Source organism: Xiphophorus maculatus, chromosome 2 (genome assembly GCF_002775205.1).
Source record: "Xiphophorus maculatus strain JP 163 A chromosome 2, X_maculatus-5.0-male, whole genome shotgun sequence".
In the NCBI taxonomy this organism is placed as follows: domain Eukaryota; kingdom Metazoa; phylum Chordata; class Actinopteri; order Cyprinodontiformes; family Poeciliidae; genus Xiphophorus; species Xiphophorus maculatus.
Genome location: NC_036444.1, coordinates 26,544,638 through 26,570,686, shown reverse-complemented (window position 1 = coordinate 26,570,686; position 26,049 = coordinate 26,544,638). Strand labels below are relative to the sequence as shown.

At 40.0% G+C, this 26,049-nt stretch overlaps 3 protein-coding genes and 1 pseudogene across 7 annotated transcripts; 2 read left to right on the top strand and 2 right to left on the bottom strand.

Moving 5' to 3' along the window:
• The first annotated feature begins 571 nt into the window (after positions 1-571).
• Positions 572-9,641, top strand: tdg (thymine DNA glycosylase). Of its 3 annotated transcripts, XM_023348474.1 has the most exons (12): positions 572-712; positions 1,260-1,335; positions 3,142-3,308; positions 4,088-4,407; positions 4,508-4,577; positions 5,705-5,840; positions 5,947-6,029; positions 6,128-6,222; positions 7,377-7,548; positions 7,723-7,875; positions 8,571-8,691; positions 9,039-9,641. In XM_023348474.1, exons 2-12 carry the CDS (start codon positions 1,277-1,279, stop codon positions 9,139-9,141), a joined length of 1,479 nt encoding a protein of 492 aa, XP_023204242.1. In that variant the 5' UTR covers positions 572-712; positions 1,260-1,276; the 3' UTR covers positions 9,142-9,641. The 3 variants fall into 3 exon arrangements, with proteins under 3 accessions (XP_023204242.1, XP_023204252.1, XP_023204248.1); XM_023348484.1 differs by lacking the exon at positions 1,260-1,335; XM_023348480.1 differs by having other exon boundaries at positions 8,571-9,641.
• An 89-nt stretch (positions 9,642-9,730) lies between these two features.
• On the bottom strand, positions 9,731-15,555 carry LOC102226589 (patatin-like phospholipase domain-containing protein 2). 3 transcript variants are annotated; one of them, XM_014473006.2, is made up of 8 exons: positions 14,493-15,555; positions 13,281-13,513; positions 13,092-13,157; positions 12,333-12,542; positions 11,573-11,633; positions 11,247-11,459; positions 10,214-10,354; positions 9,731-9,997 (listed from the first exon to the last, which is right to left on the bottom strand). In XM_014473006.2, the coding sequence occupies exons 1-8, from the start codon at positions 14,695-14,697 to the stop codon at positions 9,942-9,944; spliced, it is 1,185 nt and encodes a 394-aa protein (XP_014328492.2). In that variant the 5' UTR covers positions 14,698-15,555; the 3' UTR covers positions 9,731-9,941. The 3 variants fall into 3 exon arrangements, with proteins under 3 accessions (XP_014328492.2, XP_023204264.1, XP_023204277.1); XM_023348496.1 differs by having other exon boundaries at positions 9,731-9,992; XM_023348509.1 differs by having other exon boundaries at positions 9,731-9,992; positions 12,390-12,542.
• On the bottom strand, positions 15,084-21,719 carry LOC102226334 (annotated as a pseudogene).
• A 152-nt stretch (positions 21,720-21,871) lies between these two features.
• Positions 21,872-25,924, top strand: LOC102223061 (UPF0676 protein C1494.01-like). Its single transcript, XM_005810250.2, has 7 exons — positions 21,872-22,121; positions 22,212-22,336; positions 22,883-22,949; positions 23,084-23,240; positions 24,010-24,152; positions 24,320-24,430; positions 25,344-25,924. The coding sequence occupies exons 1-7, from the start codon at positions 21,969-21,971 to the stop codon at positions 25,521-25,523; spliced, it is 936 nt and encodes a 311-aa protein (XP_005810307.1). The 5' UTR covers positions 21,872-21,968; the 3' UTR covers positions 25,524-25,924.
• Positions 25,925-26,049: the final 125 nt, after the last annotated feature.

Genomic DNA, 26,049 nt, shown 5'->3' with positions numbered 1-26,049 from the left:
GGGGTTTCCCCCCCGTAGCGGAAAAAACTTTAAAAATTCGCTAAATACTAAATTCACTAAATTTAAATAGAAAATATTTGACAATGCTACAGATACAAGCCAACATGAAAATGAAACTTTTAACTATTTTTGAGTTCGACAAATGTGGTGTCAAACTAGAATTTATTGGCAGACTTACAACAATAAAAGACTGAAATTGAAACTCCAAATCAGAATTGTTTAAAAAATAAAGTCAAGGAAACTCCGTAGTCGGTTTTCAATTGTCGTGCCTTTTAAGCAAATGAACGTTTTACTATCGCCGCACTAAGCATGGCCCTTTAAATACTACTATCGGCCAATCGCAGACAATCTCGCGGTGTTTGAAAGTCGGGCGGCTCATACCAACTCTACAATAGGTGTAGTGTGGATATATTCTTTGAGATATATGGTGCTATTGAAATGTGAAAACGTAACATTTGTAAACGGAATCAATTAAAATTTAAACAAAAGACTTTCCTTCGCAAAATTATAACGTCCTTGTCCTTTTTGTCTCCTATCCACCCCTCCGTGTGGAACATGAGCTGTTCCCGTGTCAAAGTTGGCCGGTTGGCTTGTCATGTCTTTGTTGCTTCTGTAGCGCCGCCAGAAACTGTGCATTGAAGTGTGGCTCTGATGGGTTATAAGCTGATATTGTCATAAGAGAGAGCAAAAGTTTTAACCTGATTCTCACGAGGTATGTTGACTTCCTTAAACAGCAACAAGAAACTGAATGTTCAGAGTTTCTTTCGGGTTTCTCTCAGTGGAGCGCGGCGGCTAGGTTAATGGACCAGCTAGCTGTCGGCTAGCATTAGCTGTGTTTGTGGCACTGTTGGTAAACATTAATAAACAGTTGGGGGTACATGCCATTACACCGAATATGAAACATGGTCTAATATGAAGCGTATTCAATTAATTGCTAATAATATGCTCCAAACCTACGTAATAAAAGCTAAGCTGGAACCGTCTTCCATTTCATTAGTTATTGTGTTCGCTGTGTCTTTGGAGGGGAAAGCAGCTGCATCCCTTTGTTGTCAAGGAAACTACTCCTGGTTGACTGTACTGTAATGGTCCATCGCCATAGTTTGTTTGATGTTCATGTTTGTCTTTAATTTTCCTTGTTGGATGATGTAAAGCTAGCACATGCATTCACTTTCATACCCTGTCCTACATTTGTGTGCTAAGCAACCTGTTCAGCCAGCGGCTATGTTTCCTCAATATGCATGTTGATTTATTTGATAAAGTGAAAAAGAGCCTAAAGATGGAGGAAAAGCTGAATGGATCACTGCCTGTTGTCTCCCCGGAGTATCTTCATCAGTGGTGAGTCTTCCTCCTCACCAGTGTAGTCAGGAAGTAATCCGTGTGTGTGTGTGTGTGTGTGTGTGTGTGTGTGTGTGTGTGTGTGTACAAAGCCTCTCAATGGAAATGAAAGCATGTGCATAGGCCTGTCACTTTAAAACAATTAATCGCATGATAAATTTAAAGAAACTCCATCATTTTAATTTGCTTGATTTATCGTTTTTCTCTTTTCTCTCTCTTTTTAATCAAATCCTGAATGACAAAAGTCTTCAGTCTGGTGCTTTCTGGTCTCAACTATCTCGGTTTGAAAGATCATTTTGTTTACAGAGACTTCATAGTTCGTTTTATTTGTTGTTTTGTTTATTTACTTTGGATATTTAAAATGTCTTCCAGTTCCAGTGTTTAAATGTTCATTAGAATTGAAAGTCTATTGATCTTTGAGAAAGTGTTCTTGCCATTACCGGTAAAGCATATGAAAATCGTATCGAAACAACGATGTTATCGTTTATCACAATAACTTCTGGGACAATTGATCATTGTGACATGCTTACATGTGCAGTTATTCACCCTTTTGCTTTTGTCTTACCACTGTCATCATCATTCCATAGGACGCTGACCATGAATGATGATTAATAGTAATATGAGTTGTAATATAATGTCGATCAATACCAGGAAAATAAAGAACCTGGAATTATTATTATTTTTCTTAAGACAAACGTGTACAAACTATTTCTTGACTGCTAGAAAATGTGTTTTGGTTTTATTTCTCTACGACTTTTTACGGCATTAGTGGCATTTATTGAACAGTAAGTAGACAGAAATGACGAGAGAGAAGAGAAAAAGAAGAGGAAGACGTACAGGAAGTTGCCGGGACCGAGACTATCTCTGCGATTGGTGCACAATCTCCACCAGCTGAGCCAACCAACGCACTAGCAAATACTTTAGTTAGGAAATATGTCAGCCGCTGCTTTAGCTATAAACACTGACATGTTATTATGTTTCTGGCACCGCATAATTAAACCGAATGAAACTTGCATACAATTGAATGTCATCATTTTAAAAACTGACCACAAGAAATAGATTATGACGGGACTTTTTCGACCCCTTCAGTCAAAATGACGGACAACTACAAAAATCTAGATCCTCCTCGTCCATCTGGAAATGAAAGTGGGCTAATGCAGTGCATTCTGGGATTTATAGTTTTTTGTTACGTGTAGTTCAGTCCTTCATGACTGGAGGCCCAACAGATTGTCAAAAGTCTTCTTTCCTCAGTTAAAACGTTCACACCAAAGGGCGTTGCTGGCAGTATGGTCCGTTCACTGAACTAAAAATCGGCTGCACTTATTGGTCATGGCTGATAAAGCAGAAAATTTGCCCGTTTTATTCACTTGGCAATTTCTTTTAATTAGCTCCATTCACTGTACTGTGAGTAATATTTGCAAAAATAATTAAATGCTATGTTTTTATTAAAAATTGTTTCAGAAAGGTGGTACCTGACTTTGTGCTTATGAATAATAAATCTTAGAGGACTGAAGAATTTTGAATGTATTCCTACAAGACTTATTGCCTTCATAATATTAGTTTATGCTGATTATTATATTAAAATGCTTGATATTGACAGATATAACTGCATTTGGTATTTAAGCGCATTATCTTATGATCTGATTTTTTATTTTAAATACATTTTTAATAATAATAATAATAATAATAAAAAAGGCAGTGGTTGGATTAACAATATTAAGGTCTCTTTTATTCCACAGAACACCCCGGGGGCCTTATCCTTACAATCTTATAATTTCATGTTTCATTGATATTGTTCTACCACAGGGTTCGGTCCGCCCAGCAGTTTCAAGCTCTCCAGGCTCAGTACGCCAACTTCAACCCTCAACATCAGTTCCACTACCCCGAGAGCCCGACTGCGGAGGCGGCCAGGGCCCACATGGCCAACCCAGAGCCCACCATGGAACAGACGGAACCTGCTGACCTGACTAAACGTACTGGGAAGATTTTTAAATAATAACAAAACATGAGCGGGTTAGAGAGTCTTGTTCTGAATGTTCACATTCATGCCAATTCCTGCTCTTTGAATCTGTGTGAAAACGCATTGTTGTTTAAAGGGGCAGTATTTTGTATTTTCCGGGCACATAGTGTTAACTTCAGTTGTTATCGAACACAACTTGAAAGAACTTTGACGTTGTAATTTATCGCCTGGAAATTGGGCCTCTGTCTCTTTAAAAACTCCTGCTCTTTCTGAAACTCCGCCTTCAAGAAGTCAACACAACATGGCTCCGCTATTAACCCTTTCACGTTTTTACTGAGAAGTAGCTCCTATAATAAGCTCAGCAGGTGCCAATGTTTGCTAATTGCTGCTGGCTAGTCTGAAGGAGCTGAGTGGGGGAGAGCTGCTCTGTGAGGCAGAAGCTTGGAAACTACAGCTCAGAGGAGGAGCTTTGTCCTCGAAGGCGGAGCTAGGTCCACCCAGGTGTTTTGTACAGCTATTTTGTTACCATGGAGATTAAGGGATTTCTCAGACATGCATAAAAGAGTCAAAGCAACACTTTTGATGAGGGAGTAACATTATAACATGATGGGAAGCTCAAAAAAGTTGATTTTATATAATACTGCACCTTTAAAATGAAACATAGGAATCTAATATTAAAGGAATTAAGTCTATCTGGAGATGTTGTAACGTTATCACAGTCTGAGGCAACAACAACCATCAATCATAAAGTTCTAAAAGATAGTTTTTGTTGCACAACCTTTTTTCTTCTAGCTCCAACTAAAAAGAGAGGTAGACAAGCTCAACCCAAGGAACCAGGCGCGCCAAAGCCCCCCAAAATCCCCAAAGCACCAAAAGCCCCAAAGGTCCCGAAAGCACCAAAACCACCGAAAGACCCAAATGCACCAAAAGCTAAACCAGGTCCAAAACCCAAGAAGGCCGCTGAGGCTCAGGGTGAGGGCAAGCAGGAGAAGATCGATGAGAGCTTCAAGAAGGTGAAGAGGAAAGTGGACCGCTTCAAAGGGATGACGGAGGAGGAAGTCATGAAGAAGACATTGCCCGACCTGCTGGATTACAACCTGGACTATGTCATTGTAAGGTCCAGTTTTTACCTGATTCTCCATGTTGGAGAGGCTGTGTTTGGAGGGACTTCAGGGTTTTGGTAACCGTAGTGGCATCTTGTTTTGTTTGCAGATTGGTATAAACCCAGGACTGATGGCAGCTTTTATTGGCCGGTGGTTTCCAGGACCTGGAAATCATTTTTGTGAGTTCTGATGCGACGGTTATTTTTCATTTGTGTCAAAGTAGTAACAATGTGCCTGTAGTGCCACCATAGATTGAATACACATGATGTTGTGCAGTTTAACCCTTTAAATCTTAAGTTTTGAATCTCCGCCTGGATATATTTGCTTACTTTAATTGTACAAAGTTCTTTAGATGTCCTAAAGACATCTAAAGATGTCTTTAGATGTCTAAAGACATCTGTATTTGCCCATTTATCCATAAGAACTGGAACTTTCAATATGTAGCGAGTTATTTTTGCAATTTGCCGTCTATTAAAAGAGCGCCCCTTAGATTAATTTCACTCCCTATGCTACAGCTCTGCTACCGGCGGGGATGGAATTACTGTAATAACCTGATATTGGCTGGAAATTTCACCCAATATTTGGCTGAAATATTGGTTGGAATTTTTCATAGTGCAAATGTTGCGAAATTACGGTACTGCAAATTTGGCAGGATCGTTTGGCCGAGAAGGGTTAAAGACATTTTCACATTGATCCTTTTAGGCATTTCCCATACTTTCTAGTTCTTCGTGGGCTTCAGTTTGTAAGGCTAGGGAAAACAGTGGCCGTTTTAGTTGAACTATTAACAAAATTTGTAATTCAGATCAAAATTTAAGAGTCATGGCGCCAGGAAATAACAGCCAAACGGTTATCAGCCTCGGTTATTGCTTAGAAACAGCTGCAGTATGAGGTTTTGCATTGAAAAGTTTCGGAAATGAGGCCAAATTAGTCATAAGCTGCACATTTCAGACATGATGGTTTTGATGTTGTAAGTATCTGTCGGCGTAAGCGAGGTTGATTCTAAGTTTGTTTGTTTTTTGTGTCAATTTAGCGTTAATCCAAGCCTGCTACGATCACTACTTGAGAAACAACACAGTTGTTTGCGTTGGTGGGTTTACTACATCATCAAGTGTTGCATTCATGATCTTAATTCTTATAGGAATTTTCTTTTTTTTTTTTTTTATAGGAATTTCTGAAGATTAGTGAAATATATGAATTTGGAAATGGGTTCTGTTTGGGACCGGATGAAATCTACTCCCACCTTTGGTTGTTTTTAGGGAGCCACTAACATTTGTTTATGTTCTAAACACGGATTGGTTTTTCCCAGGGAAATGCCTGTTTCTGTCTGGATTTACCGAGGAGCAACTCAACCACATGCACGACACAACGCTGCCGGTCAAATACAAAATGGGCTTCACCAATATGGTATCCAGGGCAACACCGGGGAGCAAAGACCTCTCCAGGTAGCCATGTGAACTGGTGAATAATAAAAAAAGAAAGAAAAATCTTAAGATCTCCACTTCAGATTTTGGTAAAATGCTGCATTCTGTTATTTTTCTCCCCCATCAGTAAAGAATTGCGAGAAGGAGGGAAAATTCTCGTGGAGAAGTTGAAGAAGTACAAACCGCTCATTGCTGTGTTCAATGGAAAATGTACGCTCCCCACCCCCACCACTACCACCATCAATTCAGTGATGTTCAGAGTAACACTGATTTGATACAAAGTAACATCGCATTTTTTTTCTTCGCAGGTATCTATGAAATGTTCTGCAGGGAATTGTTTGGCAAGAAACCGCAAAAGCTGGAATTTGGTTTGCAGCCGCACAAGATCCCAGAATGTGACGTGGTGAGAGCAGAAATCTGCCTTTACATTTATGTCACTGTAATACATCAAATTTAAAAAAATATGACAAACACACTGAAGCTCCAGAGGAACAACAACACCTGAGCATTCAGCAGTGGTATTCACAAACTTCAATAGACTTCATTTCTGTACATTTGTTGAGTGGTGTCAGGGGGGGGGTGTCGCACGTTGCAGTTTTCGCGTATCAGAATAAAGGAGGCTGAACACAATGCACGCCACGGATTTTTGTTTGCAAAACTAAATATTTCATTTTCCTTTTATTCCTCAGTTGTACACGGCTTTGTGTTGGAGATCACATGAAATACAAAGAAAATTCGCTCAGGATTGTGTTTGTAACATTCAACGGCAGGAGTAAATATCTGCCAACATTTTTTTTTATTAATTTCAGAAATTTTCCAGAAAAAAATGCAAGGATATTTTTTGAGCTTGAAGAGTTGAAAATTTGCTGTACAAAAAAACAAACAAACAAAAAAAAAAACACTATGAAATTTTTAGATTAATCTCAGAAATTTTGGAGGACAAAAAACACAAAACATTTTCAACTTTTTGAAACTCAAGAAATGTCTTGAGTTGTTTTGGCGGGAATGTTTTGTGTGCTACAGTCTTAAGACGCCATCTTGGTAACATTATAAAATGTGGAAAAGTAAAAAAAGAAAAAAAACGTTGCATGGCGGTGTGTAGTGTGGCTTACAGTGCTATCAGCCAGTTTGAAAAAATAATTAATAGGCAACTCCAAACTTAACATAGAGGACCTTTGTTTACTTTTTGGTCAGAAGAAAAAAAATCTAAAATGAATCACACCAGTGTTATAAAAATGTTCAGCGATTAAAACAATCACCACAGCCAGTTGGTAACATTTGTCAGACTTTTAAAAGCTATATTTTCTTTTGCAACATGAATATTTTTTAACACCCCAACCTAAACTGTCTATTACGGTTTTGTTCTCACGTACTTCCCAGACAAAAGCTATTATTTCAAACTGCTAATAATGTGCTGAAAAGGTAAATGACGCCTCGTCATCAGATCCGTCTCAGTAGTAAACAAAGATCACCTGTTGCTAATTGAAACACTTCTACAGGCAGCTTAGCATTTATAAACTACAGAGATTGTTCTCCATTGATTGGTTGCCCCTCCAGGCCTTGTACCTGATGCCTTCCTCCAGCGCCCGCTGTGCCCAGTTTCCTCGTGCTCAGGACAAGGTTCACTTCTACATCAAACTGCGGGAGCTCCGGGATCAGCTGAAGGGCATCCGGAAAGCTGCTGAGATCGAGGAAGTCAACTACACATTCGATCTTCAGTTAGCTAAGGGTAGGCTTCGCTATCAATATGCATATGTCAGCTACAGTAGATAAGCTACAGTAAATGATTTAAACCCTTTTACACATTAATATTACAGCAAGATAGTCGGTTTGATTTGAGTTTCAGTCAGCGTCTTGTTGATTTATTTCCCCCCCCCCCCCCCCCCCCCCCGAATGCCAACAGAGGATGCGAAGAGGTTAGCAATAAAGGAGGAGCAGTATGACCCGGGGTATGAGGACGCCTACGGCGGCGCGTATGTGGAGAGAGGAGCTGAAGAAGGCCAGGCCAATAGCCAGACCAACGGTCACTGTACGCTCTCGTCTACCGCGAACTCAGGTAACTACCAGCAGATGGCTAAACCTGAAACAAATCCTAACAGGGTATAATAATGGGATTTATTTGAAACATGAGCCACTAAGGTGGCATCTTAAATCATTTATCTGTACTTAATTTGGGGCTCCCACTCAGACTGTTTTCTCAAACCATGAAAAAAACAGCTTGGGAACAAGCTTAAATTAAGGAATTTAAGACTCCTTAAAACGTCTCAAATTCACACTCCTAAAATTAAGGCCTTAAAATGTCTTGTGTTCATTTTTTTAAAAGTAAGTTGGCCTTAAATAAGTTAATCACAGATCTTAAATTTTGTTGTGACAGAACTATCTAATCTAATTCTATGTTTTCTGGGACTTTTCTGTCAGGTAAAAGTTTGAGTTGCACTCAGGCATTTTCATTGTGTTCTGTGACTCAATATGATTGAGGCTACTGCTAACTAGCTGATAAAATACACTAACTATCTAGCTCGCTAGCTTTTTTGAGCCATAGATGCAAATTTATTGCATCTCGACGAATTTTATACATTTCTGTGGAGATATAGGTCTTAAATTCCATTCATAATGTCTTTAATAGGCCTTAAAATGTCTTAAATTGAAAGTAAGTTGAAAATCATTTCAAGGGCCATGCTTTTGACGCCGCTGGCGTAATGCATTCAATAATCCTCCGTCTACATCTGTCCCTTTGTGGCCCGTCCTCAGAAGGAGCACAGGAGGCGACCACATCCCAATCAGAGGGTCAGCTCCCAGACGGACAGTGGATGACCCAGTCGTTTGCCGATGAGATCCCCAACATCGGCAGCGGACCAAACGCCAGCAGCGTGTGAGGAAGATGAGAAAAGTCTTCGTCATAGACATTAGCTAACTCGGTCTCCAAACCGCAGTCGGTTAGGTTTTAGATATTCCCTTTTTTTCTATTCCTTTCTTAGCAAAGTGGAGTATAAACACTTTTAGGATTTAACTGAAACTGCAGAACGTTGTTTTTTCTGCACATTTTATTTTTGTTGTGTTTTTTTTATATTCATGAGCCATTTTACATGTGTAAATCAGGGACATAACTGGCTGTCTTTGTAGACATTTGTGTATTTAAGCATTTGTTTTTAATCGCTGTGTTGTTGAGGACTGCACTGTGCTGCAGTTGGAGTCAACATTATAATTTACTGTTTCCAGGTTATCCTTAAGCTCGACTTCTCTGGAGGGAAGGATCGAACCAGGATTACTGCTACACTCAAGGTGCTATGAACTGATACGATGCACAGTAACGACTCGTTGAAACCACATATTAATGTCATTGGTCCTACAGCTGGATGGCTGACTAGCCTTTCAAAGTTACACAACCTATAATGGTTTTCATTAATCTTTTCTTTTTTTGTTTTTACTTTAGATGCTTTGGATTATGGTATGTTTATTAACTGTAATTGGATTTTAATGAAACATTTCTTGATTAAAATGCTATTCTACTGATTCATCACTCACGTTATGGGATTTCTGCACAATCCCATAAAGTCAATCACATGTGATTAAAATCAATCCGATGTGATTGATTTAACCTAACAGCATTTGCTCAAATGCCATATTTCTGCTTTTTACGCAAATCTCTCTGTTTATATGAGTTTGGGAATTTACTGTAAATGTCAACCAATGCCTAAGTTAATTTTAAAAAGCAAACCCTCCCATAAATTGGTGTTATGTTTTAGACAATCCACAACAGGCACCAGGGTTCTCTGCACTGTCGAAAAAAGAACTATCACGTATTAAAAAAACAAAAACACATTTGCTATTTTCAATAACAAATCAAGTCTAGTGTTTTACAGCTTTCTCTTTATGTGAATTTTATAGATAAATTCAAGTAAAAGCGGGGGTTCAAGAAAATATGACCTTTATTTGATAAGAGCATTAGAAATTATGAAGTTAAATATAATAGTTTACACATACTTCTGTAAATGGACACGTTCCCATTTTTTACATGCTTTCTGTGTCCAACATCATCTTGGACATTTTCTAGAGAATCTTGTCCTGATACAAAAACCAACAAAGGACCAAATGAACAACTGGACTAAAAGTAGTCTGGGTTCAGACTTTGTGTCTCCCTCTGTGCGGTCGGCGCGGTCCGAGCCAAAGGACCTGTTCTAATAATGAGTTAAAGAAAAAGAGAGATGAGCAATCTGCCAAGTCCATGCTTTGCAATACCTTAAATCTTTGAGACAAATCTTTGTGGAGTTATCGCTCCAGATTCTCCATGTATATTATGCCACATATGAAACATAATAGGCGTCCCGGTTTTACTTTACTCTTTTCCATAACTTTAAAAAAAAAAATAAAAATACAACTCAAATCTACTTTACCTTTGGCAAGCGAGAGGCCGAGCTGGATAGGCCGGAGGGGCAGAGTCAGCATGTAAATGATGAGTTTTATTGGGAGGAAGTCAGTAAACCGAGACCACCAGCTGCTTGGGTCGCGATTATGCTGGCACGCCTCACGCAGCACTAACATGTGGAAACACAATCAAAACGCAAACTTTATGGTCTGCTTCAGAAGACATTTGAAATATATTATCTTCATTTTGTTTCAGTCTGTGACCTCATGCTGCTCAGAGTAGTAGTTTGTATTCAAAAAGATACTAAATCTAACTCTATTTTAGCCTTGCAAGCTACGGATACAAACAATCGATTTATGATTAAATATTGATTAGCGGTTTATTAGATTAAAATTAGCGCCAATGATTAACTAATAACGTCGGGTTAGACCGTCTTTTAGTGTTGTGGTTTGGCCGCCATCCAGCAGAGGGCGCCGCTGATCGTCCTCAAGCGGAGCCAGTTATAGCGGCGATACTACAAGATCCACTTTACGCGGTTCGGTTTTGAAGTAAATAAAATTGACGAGGTCCTTAAGTTATCAACTTAATAGTGCTCCTTCAGCCGAGCTATACGATGGAGTAGTGTCGACTTCTCAACCAAAAACTACTGATTTGCTATGAAACCGGAGGGCCAAACACAGAAAAAATGTCCCATGATATAAAAAGACATGATGGCAATAAGCACGGTTGAGTTTGAGGACTGTGTAAGTTTAATAATGTGAGGAAACCACAATTTTTCTGTTTACTCAGTCAGTACTTAACACAGCTGACACACACAAACAAATTTTAGTAGATAGAATGATGTGCTTCTTTTTTAAACGAGGCAAATGAAAAATGTTGCCCTTCATGTTATGGACAGACGGCCGGCCTTATTGATGCAAGAAAAAACTGGAGTTTTTGTGGCCACTTATCAATTAATTGTTAGTCGATCGATAGGAGCAATCAACTTTAGACAAACCGATTAATTGATAACTTGCATCCCTACTGCTGTCAGGACCTGTAGTGTTTGTTTCCACTCTGACCTTCCTGGATGCTGGCGGGGAGGCTGTGGGCGACTTTCTGGCTAAGCTGTGTCTGCTCCTCCTGCTGACGGTTTCCTCCTTTGCACAGCATCATCTTGCTCAGCCTGGCCTCTTCTGCATTAGCCCGCTCTTTTCCACGCTCACGACAAGCAGGTGTGGTCCAGCCTTTCCCAAGCAATAAACTCCGAGGGATGTGCTTCGCACCGAGCAGATCTAAAATCAGAAATTCTTGACTGGCGATGTACTTAGGCCTAACTTTGCAGACGGCAATAAAATAAAAGTTTTAAAGACCTGCTGTGAGTGAGGATGGAAGTGGGAATGCTCACCCCTTTCTTTCAAGAAATGAAGAGCGTCCATGTAGCCATTGTGGCAGATCTCAGCTAGCTTCTGATTGGCACAAAAACACAAAGAAGAACTGGAGGTTTTCTCTGTTCCACCTGGTCTGTTCATTGTTAAACATCAAGAATAAAATCAGGATTAAGAAACAGAATACTCAGATTTGCACATGTAGCCGGGTCTCTATAAAAACAAATATTTCCACCACATTGTTTACAAAAACAATATCGTACAACACTGAATCGGTTTCAGAAAGGTTTTTTATCCACATGATGAATGCAAACATATTAACCCTGAGTGTTGTTTTAAACATGCCAAACCCACAGGGGGCAGCGTAGCGCAGAGCTAAAACCTATGTCGGCCAATCAGAATCCTGTTGGGAATAGAACATGGCGCTAGGAGGTTTATTTGCATGGAATTGATGTAAAGGTTGAACCGCTTTACAAAAATTGCGTATTAGAATATAAAGTTAATAAATACAAGATGATGTTGATTGGAAATCATGTCAAAGGAAGTAGTGGGAAAATTATTTGTTGCAATCTGTAATGCATGGGAATGTAAATCTCCGTTTCCCCATGGAATTTTCTCAACAATTGTTTCAGTTTTTTCTAAATAATTGTTTTTAGTGACGTCAAGCTGAGTTTTCATGTGGACAAAAGGCCAAAGCGCATAAAAACGTATTCGCTTTTCCCAGATGTCCGCCTACGTCTGGACCGGACCTAAAAATCACATTTCTCCATTTCCACTCACCTCCAGAGTTGGAGGGAGGAACGAGGTACACACACGGTAGACGTTGCCGGTGTTAACCTGAATGCTCACGTTGCCGTAGTGGACCTCGAAAAAGTTGAAGGTCCCCTCCCTGGGGCAGATGTCATTCTCACCCGAGAAGGGAGCCATGGTGATGGTGTTTCTGTGCTCAAACAGGGGCATGTTGTTGCTCAGAGCTCCATCCATATAGTGCTGAGGAAGCAGAGGTAACTGTGAATCTAGACGACCAGGTGCAAAAAGCCCTTCCAGGTTTTCTTGAAGTCCCGTGCCTAAGTGCTTGATTTTACACATCTGTTGCCATGTAGTTGATTGCAAAATCCCCGAATTCATGGATTTGGAGGGATGAACAGTTGTGTTAATGTTAGTGTATAAAGTTAATATTGTTATTGCTAGATGGTAATAACCACACACTGCAAAAATACAAAATCTTAAGTATTTTTTTTTGTCTAGTTGCTAGTGGAAATATCTTGATACACTCTGAATAAGACAAAACTGATTTACAAGTCAATTTTCATCAATATATCCCTGTTTTTGTATCCTAACTTTAAAATTCTGTAAATGCTCGTGCTTAAGCTGTTTTTCTTTTTGTTTGTTTCCAAATTAATTTTCCAAGTTGAATTTCTCATCTTTGTTGCCGATTTGTTTATGAAATGTTTTTTGACTTGAAACACTGTCGCTGCTGAGTTAAGTTAACGTGAGTTTATCCCACATGTGAAAACCGTCCAGAGGGAACAAACTCACCACTCCGTGGTATGACGGTGGTTTAAAGCCACAGTAGATGGGGAAAAAGCAGCTGCACATGAGTACCTGTGTGGAGAAGCACAATCACTGCAGCTGCCTAAAACTACATTTCTATTTTTGCACTACTTCGTGAGTAATCTACTCTTGTTTTGCCGCCCCTCATACAACGACGTGATCCTCAGTTCTAACCTGAATGAGCTCCTCTCTAGTGTCAAACTTCGACACCAGCACATTTTGTCCGTCCGCCAGCCTGGTGAGGGACACGCAGAGCCTCCCTGACGCCCGCAGGTGGGCATCCTGCGGGAGCTTCTCCAGCAAAGAGTGCCTCACCGTCTGCAGCATCCTGAAGGTCGGGTGGAAAACTCCCAGAGTGTGTTTTCTGGCCTCCTTTGCCAGGCTTAAAATGCTGAAACACAGCTGTTCTGAGGAGGGAGAGAGGTTGAGACTTCATAAATTACAGTAAAGCTGAGGCATGTAACTGTAATAGATTGGGGTTTTTTTAAACTGGGATAGCATGAGACAGATGATGTGTGGGGGGAACAAAAAAAAAAAAATCACGTCACTCTGCCTTCTCCCAGATCTAATCAGAAACAACCAATGAGAGCCAGGGGAGGGTCTTAGCGCTGTCAATCACTCTTTCTCTACCACACTGCAGCTGGTTCACCACAACATAGCCTGTCATAAATGCTAATGCTAGTCAACATGTCCACCAATGATATATGGATAAATGGTTTTCCTGTAATGACAAGTTGATTCTCTGCCACTAGGGCATTTAGCAGCACCAAGAAGAGGTTGATTGACAGCGACAAGACCCTCCTCCTGGCTCTGATTGGTTGTTTCTGACCGGAGAGGTGCATTAGTAGGGAGAAGCTGTAGGAGCTGGACATTTTCACAGATTATGTGTCTGATATTATGCAGTAATGACATGGTGACATTTTTAACAAATATGTAAAAAAAAATAACACAAAAACCCCCCGACTTTTTTACAGTCTTGTTTTCAAAATCTTTTTGTGACGTGATGAATCTTTAACCAACCCTCTGACCTATTGTTGGGTTCACTTGACCTGCTGTTGTGAATGCGGTGTTTTGCTTTGATTCACTTCCGTTATCTCTGAATATGATGTGAACTATGGAATTTGCCCTCACATTTCCCCGTGGGCTCAGAGCCGCATACAGCATGAAGAACACTTGATTTAAGATAATGCAGAACTGGAAAAATATCAGAAAGTCTTTACTTTAGATCTGAATGATGGCATCATGTGAAACTTTCTGATACACCATAGTTGGATTATTTGAAAAAAAAAAAAAAAACAGTCAATTTCTAATGAATATATGATGATCCTATTCATACTTCTATGTGTGTGAGAGATATTGAGCAGCATGGCTCTATGGAGGACTCACCAATGGGAATCCCCACAGCCAGGGCTGCTGCCACCAGACAACCGGAGGAGGCCCCCCCGAACTTAGAGGCTCCGTGCAGCAGCTGAGGGACCCACTCCAGGATGCAGCTCAAAGCTCCGACATAGTAGATGCTCCTAAATCCACAGCCTGCGAAAGAGATGTTCCACTCCGAGGACAGGTCCACCATTCTCCCTCCGTCTCCCATTCAGCAGAACTCAAACCATTCTTATCTCCCGATCCTTTGCGGGGATCCCCACGCCGCAGCTGATTGCGTCTGGGTTCCCCGCTGGGCTGAAGAAACATGCGTTATCTCCAGGGGGCGGGGCTTAGCAGAATCAAACGTTACAAAACAGGAAAAAAGTACAACCCACTCGCTCACCCCCCCACACACACACATTACTAGTGATCAAAACAGCTGAATGGCATGTGGCCCTGCACTACTTAGCCCTGTTTGAGCCCCAGCTGTGTCGCATAACAAGACCTGGCTTATTAAATAAGAATATCCTGTGAAAGCCTGGGTGTTTTTCTAATATGTTTGAACGTTTATTAAAATATTAATTAAAAATAGAAATGGTACAATGGAAACCGAAATATTTTTTTCTATAAATGCCTTTAATATGCAATAAAAGGAGCAGCACTGTACAAGGTGGCATTGAATTTAATGAAGAATAAGAATAAAGACTTATTGGTGGCTACCTTTTACTAAATGACTCAGACTGTTATCAGTATTGAGATATTTCTAATAATAAATACTATTTGATTAATTTCAGCAATTGGTAATATTGTGTAAAAAAATTTTACTTGAGATTTACATCATCTTATAATGATATTCACTCTGGGGGTGATTGACAGCACTAAGACCCGCCTCCAGGCTCTGATTGGTTGTTTCTAGATAGAGCGAGGAGTTAGAGTTTTTTTTCAAATTGTCTCATACCGAGTTGTCACAACATAGTTTCAACAAAAAATATTTTTATAAAAGTTATATAAAGAAAACCTTGAGTTGTTTGTTTTTTTTGACAGAATCATCATAAATCATAAAGTCAGGGTTACCACTTAGTGCAAAATAATAATAAAAAAAAAAGAGAGTAAGTGCGCTGCAGAGACAAAACTCTGCATCTTCAGGTTATTTGGGGTCTGACGTTTGCTCTGATCCCAAATTTCGGAGCAGGCGCAGCGCTCTGCCTAAACCCCAGCCTCTCCCCTCAGCTGGAGGGGATTTTACGCCGTCCGTGCCTCCTGGACCCTCTGGGAAAAGATTCACTTCTTCTTTGTCCCACAAGTGCAGGTCGGACGGAAGGCTTGAGGACCTACGCAGTCGTGGTGGCCTGAGGGGAAAAGAGGAAAAAAAAAAAAACACATCCAGAAACTCTTTATGATTTACCTAGCTATAGTTTGGCTTTACAAAGGTAACATGAGGTCATTTAGATGTAACTTTCCAGTGCAAAAATGTTTCATTCATGGAATACCCGACAGCGCCACGAGACGGTCAAAGTTTTATTCATGGGAGTAATAAATCTTATCTGTTCTTCGAAACACAGTTAAGAGCCTGACTACTTATGAACAACTGAAGGTGGAAGTGACTTCATTCATTGCTCTGCCTACCTGGTTTTATATTCCAACTTTTCCTTCAAAGTTTGTTGCTCGCATCCATGCCGAAGAGCCACCTCATGTCCCGCGGGACATCGGGAATCCAGCCCGTCACTCTGGAAGAAGCAGCCAACATGTCAGGGAGTTATTCAGATATATAGATGAAAGGCAGAGTCTCTAATCTTCTGCTAGAATAAAAGTCAATATTTGTTTTAAATCTACGGAAATCTATGGAACCAACAAACTGCTGGGCTATTTTTTGTTATCCTCAGAGCTGGGTGTATTTTGTAGGGACAAAAGGCTGTTGAGTTTAAGCAATTGGATCAACCACAGGACAACCCCAAGCAGGGGCTGTGAGGGGCCGTGGCCCCCTCCTGAGAAATGTACACCACGCCTCTGGCTCCTGAAGAGAATCATGTTTAGGTTATAAAAAGGCATACGGAGTCATCGTCTTCAATTGTAGCATTAACGTCAAACACAGATCATAAATTTATATTCATACATTCGAAAATGTATGAATATAAATTAATTCATTTAAAAAATGTCAAGATTGTGAGCCAGTTTGTTGGGTAGAGAGATCATTCTTCACAGAATGCTACTTTAAAACATACAAGAAAACAAAGCATGCAACCACCTTCATATTACCTGAAATGAACATCTATTGGGTAAGAAAATGCAAAAAGATTCACTTTCTTTAAGTTTTCTTGACATTGTTTTTTACATTTTTTAAAAGCTTTTTTTTCCAGCTCGAGACTCTTGACAGGATTTACCGGGCAAGAAATGGATGCAGAGAGAAAGGAGGAAGACATCCTGCAAAACATATATGTAAGCATACTCTATATTCCTATGGCACAAAGACAAAATATATCTATATATACTGTATATAGTAGTTGAGTTGAAAGTTGCAGGGTGACGGATTGACTGTAGGGTGGTACCTCTGAGCCACAGAGCGGGCGGAGTCAAAGGGCAGATAAGATGTCACCTTCTTGGGCAGGTACTCAGTCATGTGAGTCAACAAGCCCCCAGCAGTGTGTGTCTCCCTGCAGGCTTTACATAAAACTGACACAAATGCAAGGAAACACAGATGACTGGGTCAGATTTAAATGTTTGATTTCTTTTGCCCTTTCAAATCAAATAGATTTCATATGTAGTACACTGTGTTCCAAATTATTATGCAAGTGATATTTTCTCAGATTTTTCTAAATGGTCAAAGCAAATGATGGTCAGTATAATTTTCAAGTCATGAACTATTGCAGTATAAATCAAATTTTACCGAACAAAGCTCCCCATGAGAACAGGATTTTTTTCAAAAATAAAAAACTCAAAATGCACAAAATTATTATGCACAGCAGATTTTCTAAACATTTTATGGATTATAAAGAACTGCAAACTGTCATTCTTTGAATGTGCAGCATTAAGTGGTCACATGTACTAAAATCAAAAGCTTTTCAATCAAAAACATCTTAACAGGCCGAGTTACATGTTAACATAGAACCTTCTTTGATATCACAGCACAATTCTTGATCCATTGAACTTGTGAGTTTGTGGAAAGTTTCTGCTTGAGTTTCTTTGCAGGATGTCAGAAAACCTTCCCAGAGCTGCTGGTTTGATATGAACTGCATTCCACCCCCTGACCTTCTGCTTGAGGAAACTCTAAAGGTTCTCAATAGGGTTGAGGTCAGAGGTCAGAGGAGGATGGTGACCACACCATGAGTTTCTGTCCTTTCATGCCCATAGCAGCCAATAACACAGTGGTATTCCTTGCAGCATGAGATGGTGCATTGTCATGATGAAGATGATCTTTTCTCTTTCCCATATTGCTTGAAACCTGTGGCCTGCTTAATAAAGTGGAACATCCTTCTTAAGTAGATTTCCTTTAATTGAGCTCACCGGACAAACTAATCAACCAGCTCTCTGAAATTAATGATAGTGATTCAAAGAGCCCTGACACACAATACCATCTATAAATTTAATAGCACAACAAAAAATGTAATCTTTATGACACTTAAATCCAATTTGCATAATAATTTGGAACACGGTGTATTCTGTTCTGTTTAAATGTCAGTCAAAGTGCAGTCTACTGGGAAAGGAGCAGCTGTATCTCACCTCAGCCTCTGGGGGGAAGAAAGTGCTGGTGACCCTGTACAGGTTCTCCGAGTTGACCTAGAAGCTGACGTTGTTGAAGCGCACCTCGTGGAAGGTGAGCGTGCTCGCTCGGGGGCAGAGGTCACTCTCGCCAGCACACGGAGAGATTGTGATTGTCCTTCCCAGCTGACAGCGGGGCAGGTTGTCGCTGACGGCACCATCCACATAATACTGAGAGGAATGAAAACTCACCCAGTAAGTGCACTTAATGCGGCTGCTGTATCTGTTACAATAAAAGTCTGCATCACTGACATTAGTAGAATCAATTTGGTTCATTTGACAACATTTCTGCACTTGGTGTTTTTCAGGGTGGAATGTTTATACGGCAAAAAATGTTATTGATCTTTTAAAGTTAGAATTAGATGCACAAGTTGAATTATCTATCTGAGACGGGGGCGGCCCAGGAATCTTTGGGGCCCCGGGCAGCTTTTCATTTTTCGGGCCCCCTCATACCTGAAAATACTAAGCTACTCTATGTGTGTAGCATACCTACTATCATTAACATCATTTGTAATTAGCTTACATCACACCAGTGTTATTATAGCTACTGATTTTTATTGTTCATAAGCAGTAAGCAAAGAAATAATTTTGGATGTTGAGTTGCATTGTAGTATTTAAGTGTGAAATAGTATTTTACTTATTTGCAAAATAATGTCAGCTGATAAACACAAAATTTATAGTAAACAAATTCACAAGTTTGATGTCTTATATTCCCCAAAGTGGCAGCCAAAACAGCAGGAAGAGATTAATTATTTGTGCACCAACTATAAAAACAATAGAAAATTAGTTTTTTTCATGTGTGATAGCATTTAGCGTGTACTATCCAATGTTATTTTAAATAGACAGACATACAAAATCATGCAAGCTTGTTGCTCTTGGTGGACCCCCTGGTGGTGCGGAGGACCTAGGCAGCTGCTTAACTCGCATATCCCTTGGGCCGAATTTGATCCCAGCTTCCAGGATTCATTCATAATGTAATATGAATCAAATCTAATAAGATGTAGCGGTAGCTTTATGTTTAAGGAGTGTGACTTGTCAAGTGTTGCAGGTGGAGGTTTGCTAGTTCACTCACAACTCCGCGGTAAGTGGGCGGAACAACACCACAGTAGAGCGGCACAAAGCAGCTGCATATGAGGGCCTGGAAAAAACAAGATTTCAGTCGCTCAAACACAATTTAACCCAAAAAGAGTCGTGGTTTTGTCTCCCACCTTTTAACCTAAACTTTACATCACAAGTCAAAATGCCTAAAGTACGTTTTTAATGTAATTCTGACTCATGAAAACCAACTATTCCTACACTACCAGCGTCATCCATATATTTACCTGAATGAGTTCCTCTCTGCTGTCGAACTGGGACACCAGTAGGTTCCTCCCGTCAGAGACTCTGGTCAGGGACAAGCTGAGCTTCCCGGACACTCGGAGGTGAGCGTCCTCTGGGAGCTTCTCCAGCAGCGACTCCTGCACCAGCTGCAGTAGGTTGTAAGCCGGGTGCAGGGGCCCCAGTTTGTGCTTCCTGGCCTCTTTGGCCATGTGCATCAAATCGGTGCAGCATTTATCTGCACACACATCAAAGTACAGCAATCAGACACTGTGCAATTTGTCACGCAGCAGCCACAAACTTTAGGATACAGGAGAAATATCACAGGGTTGGGAAATTCAGGTGTAACAGCTGTAAAGTGGCAGGGAGTCAAAGGCATGTAGGTTGACACAAAAGTAAAAAAAAAAAAAAAAGAATAAATATAAAAAACAAAACTATGAGTAACACACTGTACATTAACGACAAAGTCACAATGTAAAATGCTGTTAAGTTATCAAAAATAACACAACAGATCATTTTAAAAATGGTACAAAATTTGAGATCTGCAAATAACAGCAGAAGTTCTATTTAAACTGAGAAAAATTGAGCAAATGCTAACAGGGATGTAAACATCTATTGAGTTTGTTGGGAAGTGATGATTATAGTCCATCAGACTATAATCATCACAGAGAAAGAGCTTTATCACATTATCTGTCATAAAGCTCCTTTGTGTTATAAGGTGATATCTGCTAATTATATATAAGTTTATCCTAAATTCTTGTACATTCTATCTGGGCTACACACACACACACACACACACACACACACACACACACACACACACACACACACACACACACACACACACACACAAGGTTGGAAATTGTTTTCCTGCAGCTGCATCAGAACCAGACTGTCTCTCCCATGTTTTGGATTCCTTATCCCTGGTATAAAACTTATGTGTTGACTCTGCCTTGGGAAGCTTGTCATTTGGAGCTTCTTTATTATTGATTGCCGTATAAGCTCCCTGTATTGTGCACAATATACAAATAAACCTGACTGAGTGATTTCATCTAACAGTGCTCGGAATGGTTTTTTTTCACAACAGCACTAGGTTCTAGCAGCCTGTTGTGGAAGGAGCGTATTTTAGTATATTTTATGTGATATTTGAAAGCTAAGTTGCACAAAGTGGAAGGACGATGGATATATTATTTGATCTGAAAAGTTTAGGATGCTTTTATGTTTAGCTTCTTTCAATCTAATAATCCTAAGTATGTTACACTTCATAAAGCTGGTCAGACATGGCAAAAAATACCCTTTACAAGATAAATACAAACTGCTATCTGTGGCAAAAAAAAAAAACAAAAACAAACTAACACTTCATTGAATGAACTATTAGAGACAGTAGAGACAGATTCCCCCCAAAATGACTTGTAGCTCTTACTATTGCAAAAGGAGCTTCTGCACATTTCAAAGCTTTATTTGTAAAACATTTTTGAAAACCGGAGACTCTGGATCTGTTTATATTACAAAAAAGCTGCAAGATGTTGTCAATTGGCTCCTCATAAGTAAATGTAACTAAACAGAGATGAACTGAACTTTAGGCTACTATTCTAGTTAGGAAGCCTTTGAGTCTAAAATATCTTCTGCAAAACACAATAAATATGGCAAAAAAGGAGTTTAAAATCCAAAAATATTCCTTCATTTGGCTTTCCAACCAGGTAATGATTTCTAAATGCATTCTAAACATTTTAAAGTGAATGTGGTAGATGTCATAAAGTAGGTATAGACGGTTTGTAATAGTTTGGGAAATGAATTGAGTTGAAAAATATTTTTGTCACCATTAGGAGATTCATCTCAGTAGTTCATCTTGGTGAATAAAATCCGCGCAGAACTATCTAATTAATTAAGAGATTGTATTTTTTTTTTATTTTATTTACTTGATCAATAAACAAACAGGAGAGAATCCCCACTCACCCAGGGGGATTCCCAGAGTGATAATGGCGGCCATCAGGGCCCCTGCAGAGGCTCCGTAGATTGTCGAGGCATCTCGAATAAAGCGAGGAAACCGCTGGAGGATACAGCTGATGACCCCGACGTAATAAATTCCCATAAACCCGCATCCTGCAAAGGAGATGCTCCACTCTTTACTCGGGTCAAACATTTTCTAAAACAACGCTACCCTCCGACATAAACTCCAGGTTGCAACCGGGAGTGTTAAAACCCAACTTAGTGAAATGTTCAACCAGGTGTCAACCTTTGGATTTCACCTGTAATCAGCATCCAAAGGTTGAAGGAGCAAGTCCAGCTTTGGGCACGTCGTCTGACCTGTTCCTATTGGCTGAGTGACGTCACGTGGTTCTTATTTATTCAAGGGCAAGAGCTGCGACTCTGCGCGTTTTACCTCCCGACTTCTCAAGAGTTTTGACTTAGTTTCCCACCCCCAAGATGATCGTTCCTGTGGTGGATTTTAGCGCCTACAACCTGAGCAAGAGAGATGCCGACGGCGAGGAGCTGCAGGGTCTGAGCGAGGAGCTGAAAGCCGCATTTTCTCAAGTTGGTTTCGTCTTTCTTAAAAACTCTGGGATTTCGCAAGAGGAGGTGAATCCAGCTGAGAACACCGGCTCGCGCGGCTCTGACCGCGTCCTCTAACGCGAAACATCCATTTCACATGTGGCGTGCCTTTAACAGGTGGAGCGCGCCATGGAGTCATCGAAGAGGTTTTTCCTGCAGCCGGAAGAGCTGAAGAAGCGATTCAGCAGGAAGAGCTTCCCAAACAACCCCAACCACGGCTGGGTGTCCATGGAAACCGAGAGGTAGGTCATCCAGATACAAGATAAGGAAGACACGACAAAAAAGAAGAAGAAGAAAAAAAAAGGACACTTATATGAATTAAAAAAAAAACAAAAAAACTTTTGTCGGAATCCCAAACTTCGTGTGCACGTTTTCGTGATTTGATGTGACAGACCAACACGGTGCAGTGCGCAACTGTAGAATAGAGGAAGAGGGGAGGGAAATACACTGTTTTCACATTTAAAAAAATAAAAAAAAACCTGAAAAGTGTGGCTGGCTTTTGTATCCCACCTCTACAGCGCCACATAAAATCCATTAATCTTTGTTTAAATCCGGCTTTGTTTGACAACACATGTGTGGAAATTTTTTTTATTAAAAATAAAGGACCAAGGCTCTGAGCTCTGAGGCACGCCGTTGGTCAAGACAGTGTGCATGCTACAGTTTTTACATTTTTTATTGTGTAAGGCTATCACAGAAAATCATTTTTTTTAAAAACATACGTAGACATTTGCGTTGGTAACGAGGAAAAGTTCAAGGCTGTTTTTTAATCCAGATTAATCCATTTTCAGGTTGAATCCCAGCCAGCCTGGAGACCTAAAGGAGGCATTTAACGTGGCATCATTTCACCCCGACATAGTAATGACTCACTTAATATTTTTATTCAGCATGCTTCTCTGTAAAATTGCAGGTGCAAACTTTGGAAAACGCAACATTTTGGGTCATTGCAAAAATCTTCTGGTCAGGCTAGTCAGTTGTTGTCTGTTCTGCAGAAATGGCCGTCATCAGACGCCGTGAGGGATTTCCGAGAGATCCACACAGCGTTCTTCCAGCGCTGCCAAGAGCTGAGTCTGCGGGTGCTGAGGGTGATGGCCCAGAGCCTGAGTCTGGACCCGGCCGTATTCCTAAATGCGCATCAATTCATAGGAAGTAGGTTCTACAGTCCTCTCAGTGCTTTGGTGGACAATGTAGTCGGTGGTAATGGTACACTTCATAAAAAATAGTGAAACTCGCTCGGCAGGATGTACTTACGACGGCGTATTAGGGTCATTATAGGTAGGGGAAAAAAGAGGATTAAATTTCCACCAAAAATTCAAGATTTGCAATTGAGCTCAGACATTTTCTAGAAAAACTTGGACATTTCTGAGATTAAAAAGCTGAAAATTTGCCAGAAAAAGCTCAAAAATGTGGAGATTAATCTCTATTTTGAGGAAAAAAATCTCAAATATTCGACAGTTTGAAAAGTTGGAACATTTTTTACATCAAACTAAGAAATGTCCAAGTTTTTCTAGAGATTTTCTGAGATTGAAAAGCTGAAAATTTGCTAGAAAAGTCAAAAACTTTCAAGAAAAAAACTCAGAAATATGTGAGTTTGAAAAGTCAAAAAATCTTATACCCCCCATTTTTGACATTTGGAGATTTTCTAAGTTTCAAAACTCAAAGATTTTCCACTTTTGAAACTCATAAATTCCAAAAAAAATCTGTCTAGAAAATTTTTGCAATCAAGCTAAAACTTTCTGAGTTTTTTCTAGCAAACCTTCCAACTTTTCAAACTCAGAAATTTCTCAAAGATTTCTCGGAATAGTTTTTTTCTTTTTGACAGAAATTTACTCCTGCTTTCTTTCTGCCCTGATACGCTGCGATTTGTATGTATCGTCTGAGCTGACATGCATTCAGAGAGCTGCTGTGTCTCCTGTAGCCGATGAGAACGGCACAACGCTACGTTCTCTCTACTACCCTCCACTGAAGATTGAGACGGTGAAGGAAGGTCAGCTGCGATGTGGGGAACATTCCGACTATGGAAGCATCACTCTGCTTTTCCAGGGCTCTGAGGGTCTGCAGGTAATTCCAGGGATTAATACTGAAATGTATCTATTTTTACCCCAAAGAAGTTGTAGCTCTTTTCTTGACATCTCCCTTTGACTTATGGAAACGGATTTAGATCATTTATTTTTTATTTTACTGAACCACTTCATTTGTTTTTAGTCATGTTATGCATCTTATTCCAGGTTTGCACGCGCGCAGGTGAATTCATCTCGACTCCTAGTATCCCTGGAACCGTCCTGGTCAACGTCGCTGACCTGATGCAGCGCTGGACGAGTGATCAGCTCCTCTCTGTGGTAAATTAAAACGATTTTACAGCTTTTCTTCTTCTTCAGAGGGTAAAATAAATGTAAAAAAAAATAAATAAATCAAAGCAAGGGTGTCTAAAGAGAGGCTCGGGGTTCCATTTGCGGACTTTGAAATGACTTTGATGATGCTCCTGGGTCAAAATTTGAAAATGCCACATATTTTTGTTCACCAGTCCAGGCAGTTAATGCAGCAAGGAGGACACTGCTTAGAAAATAACATTGGCATAAAATTTTCTCTTAAGTTAGGCCTTTTTAAAAAAAAACTTGCTGACAGATTATAATCAAAAGCAAGAAAAAAAATCCATTAATAATGTGTCTTGGTTTGAATTAAATCTTGCAGTAAATAAGACCACAACTATCCAGTCATTTTTTCAAAATAAAGGAATATTTTCAAAACAGACCCACTTCCTGTTTTAGTAACTGAGAATATACATGCAAGAGCATTTTTTCAAATCTGTAATGATTACTACTACACATCATTTTCTTTTTTAAGAATTTTGCATTAAGTGAAAATGAAAAGTACATTTTGAGACCCATAACTACTTTTAACTTGACAATTCTGAACCATTTGGCAAAAAAACTGGTACATTTCTGAAATAAAGTCTTTATCGTTATTAGATTTAGCTTTAATGCTGGCACATATAGAAGCACAGCTTGCAAATATACCCAAGAAACCTTTAAGGAAAACTTTTTATTGCTGTGGCAGAAACTCAAACTGAAAAACGTGATCAAATCTAAGGCTTTTCAGAGCTCTTGTTTCATTCGGCTATACTTTGTACTGTGGGGTACAATGTTCATTGTTGCATTTGTAATTTTACTGGGGCAACGGAGCTGCGGGAAAATATGCAACGCTTGAAGTTTGAGTCAAAGTAGTTTGCAATATCGCTTTCTGCCTTTTCAGCGTCACCGGGTTTTGCTGCCCCCTGTTGGAGACTCCAGCACTCGCCAGTCTTTGGCTTACTTCGTCCAGCCGGACAACGAGGCCCTGATCACCTGCTGCGACGGCTCAAACAAATATCCTCCCGTCACCGGAGGCGACTACCTTTTACAGCGCTTCAGCGAGTCATACGGACAGAACTGAAGGAAAGACGCTTATCACTCATTGCACAAATGGCAAACCTCTCCATTACGTCATACACAGAGATAGTTTCTACAGGTTTCACTACAGACGTTTTAAAATAATTATGAATGGAACTCAAGATGTATTTACAGACATGTACAAATTTCGTCCAGCCAACTGGCACTAAATAAACACTACTTACCCATGCCATGATATGATGAGAGAAGCTAAAAAGCTAGCCAGCTAGCAAGCGCACCTCAGCAGCTAGTTAGCGGTAGCCTCAACAGTCTCGAGTCACAGAACGCAATGATGTCCGAGTGCGACTCAAACTTTTGCCTGACAGAAAAGTCCCCCAATGACAAAAAAAAAAAAACATGGAATAAAATATACTTAATATATGAGATAGAGATTAAATAGTCCTGCCAAGACAACATTTGAGCTCTATGATAAAAATCACGTGACCCTTTAGATTCCACAATGGCTTCACAGGTGATTTGGATTGAATTTGATGTAAATGGCTCTTTTTCTGTTGTTGGCCAGGAAAATA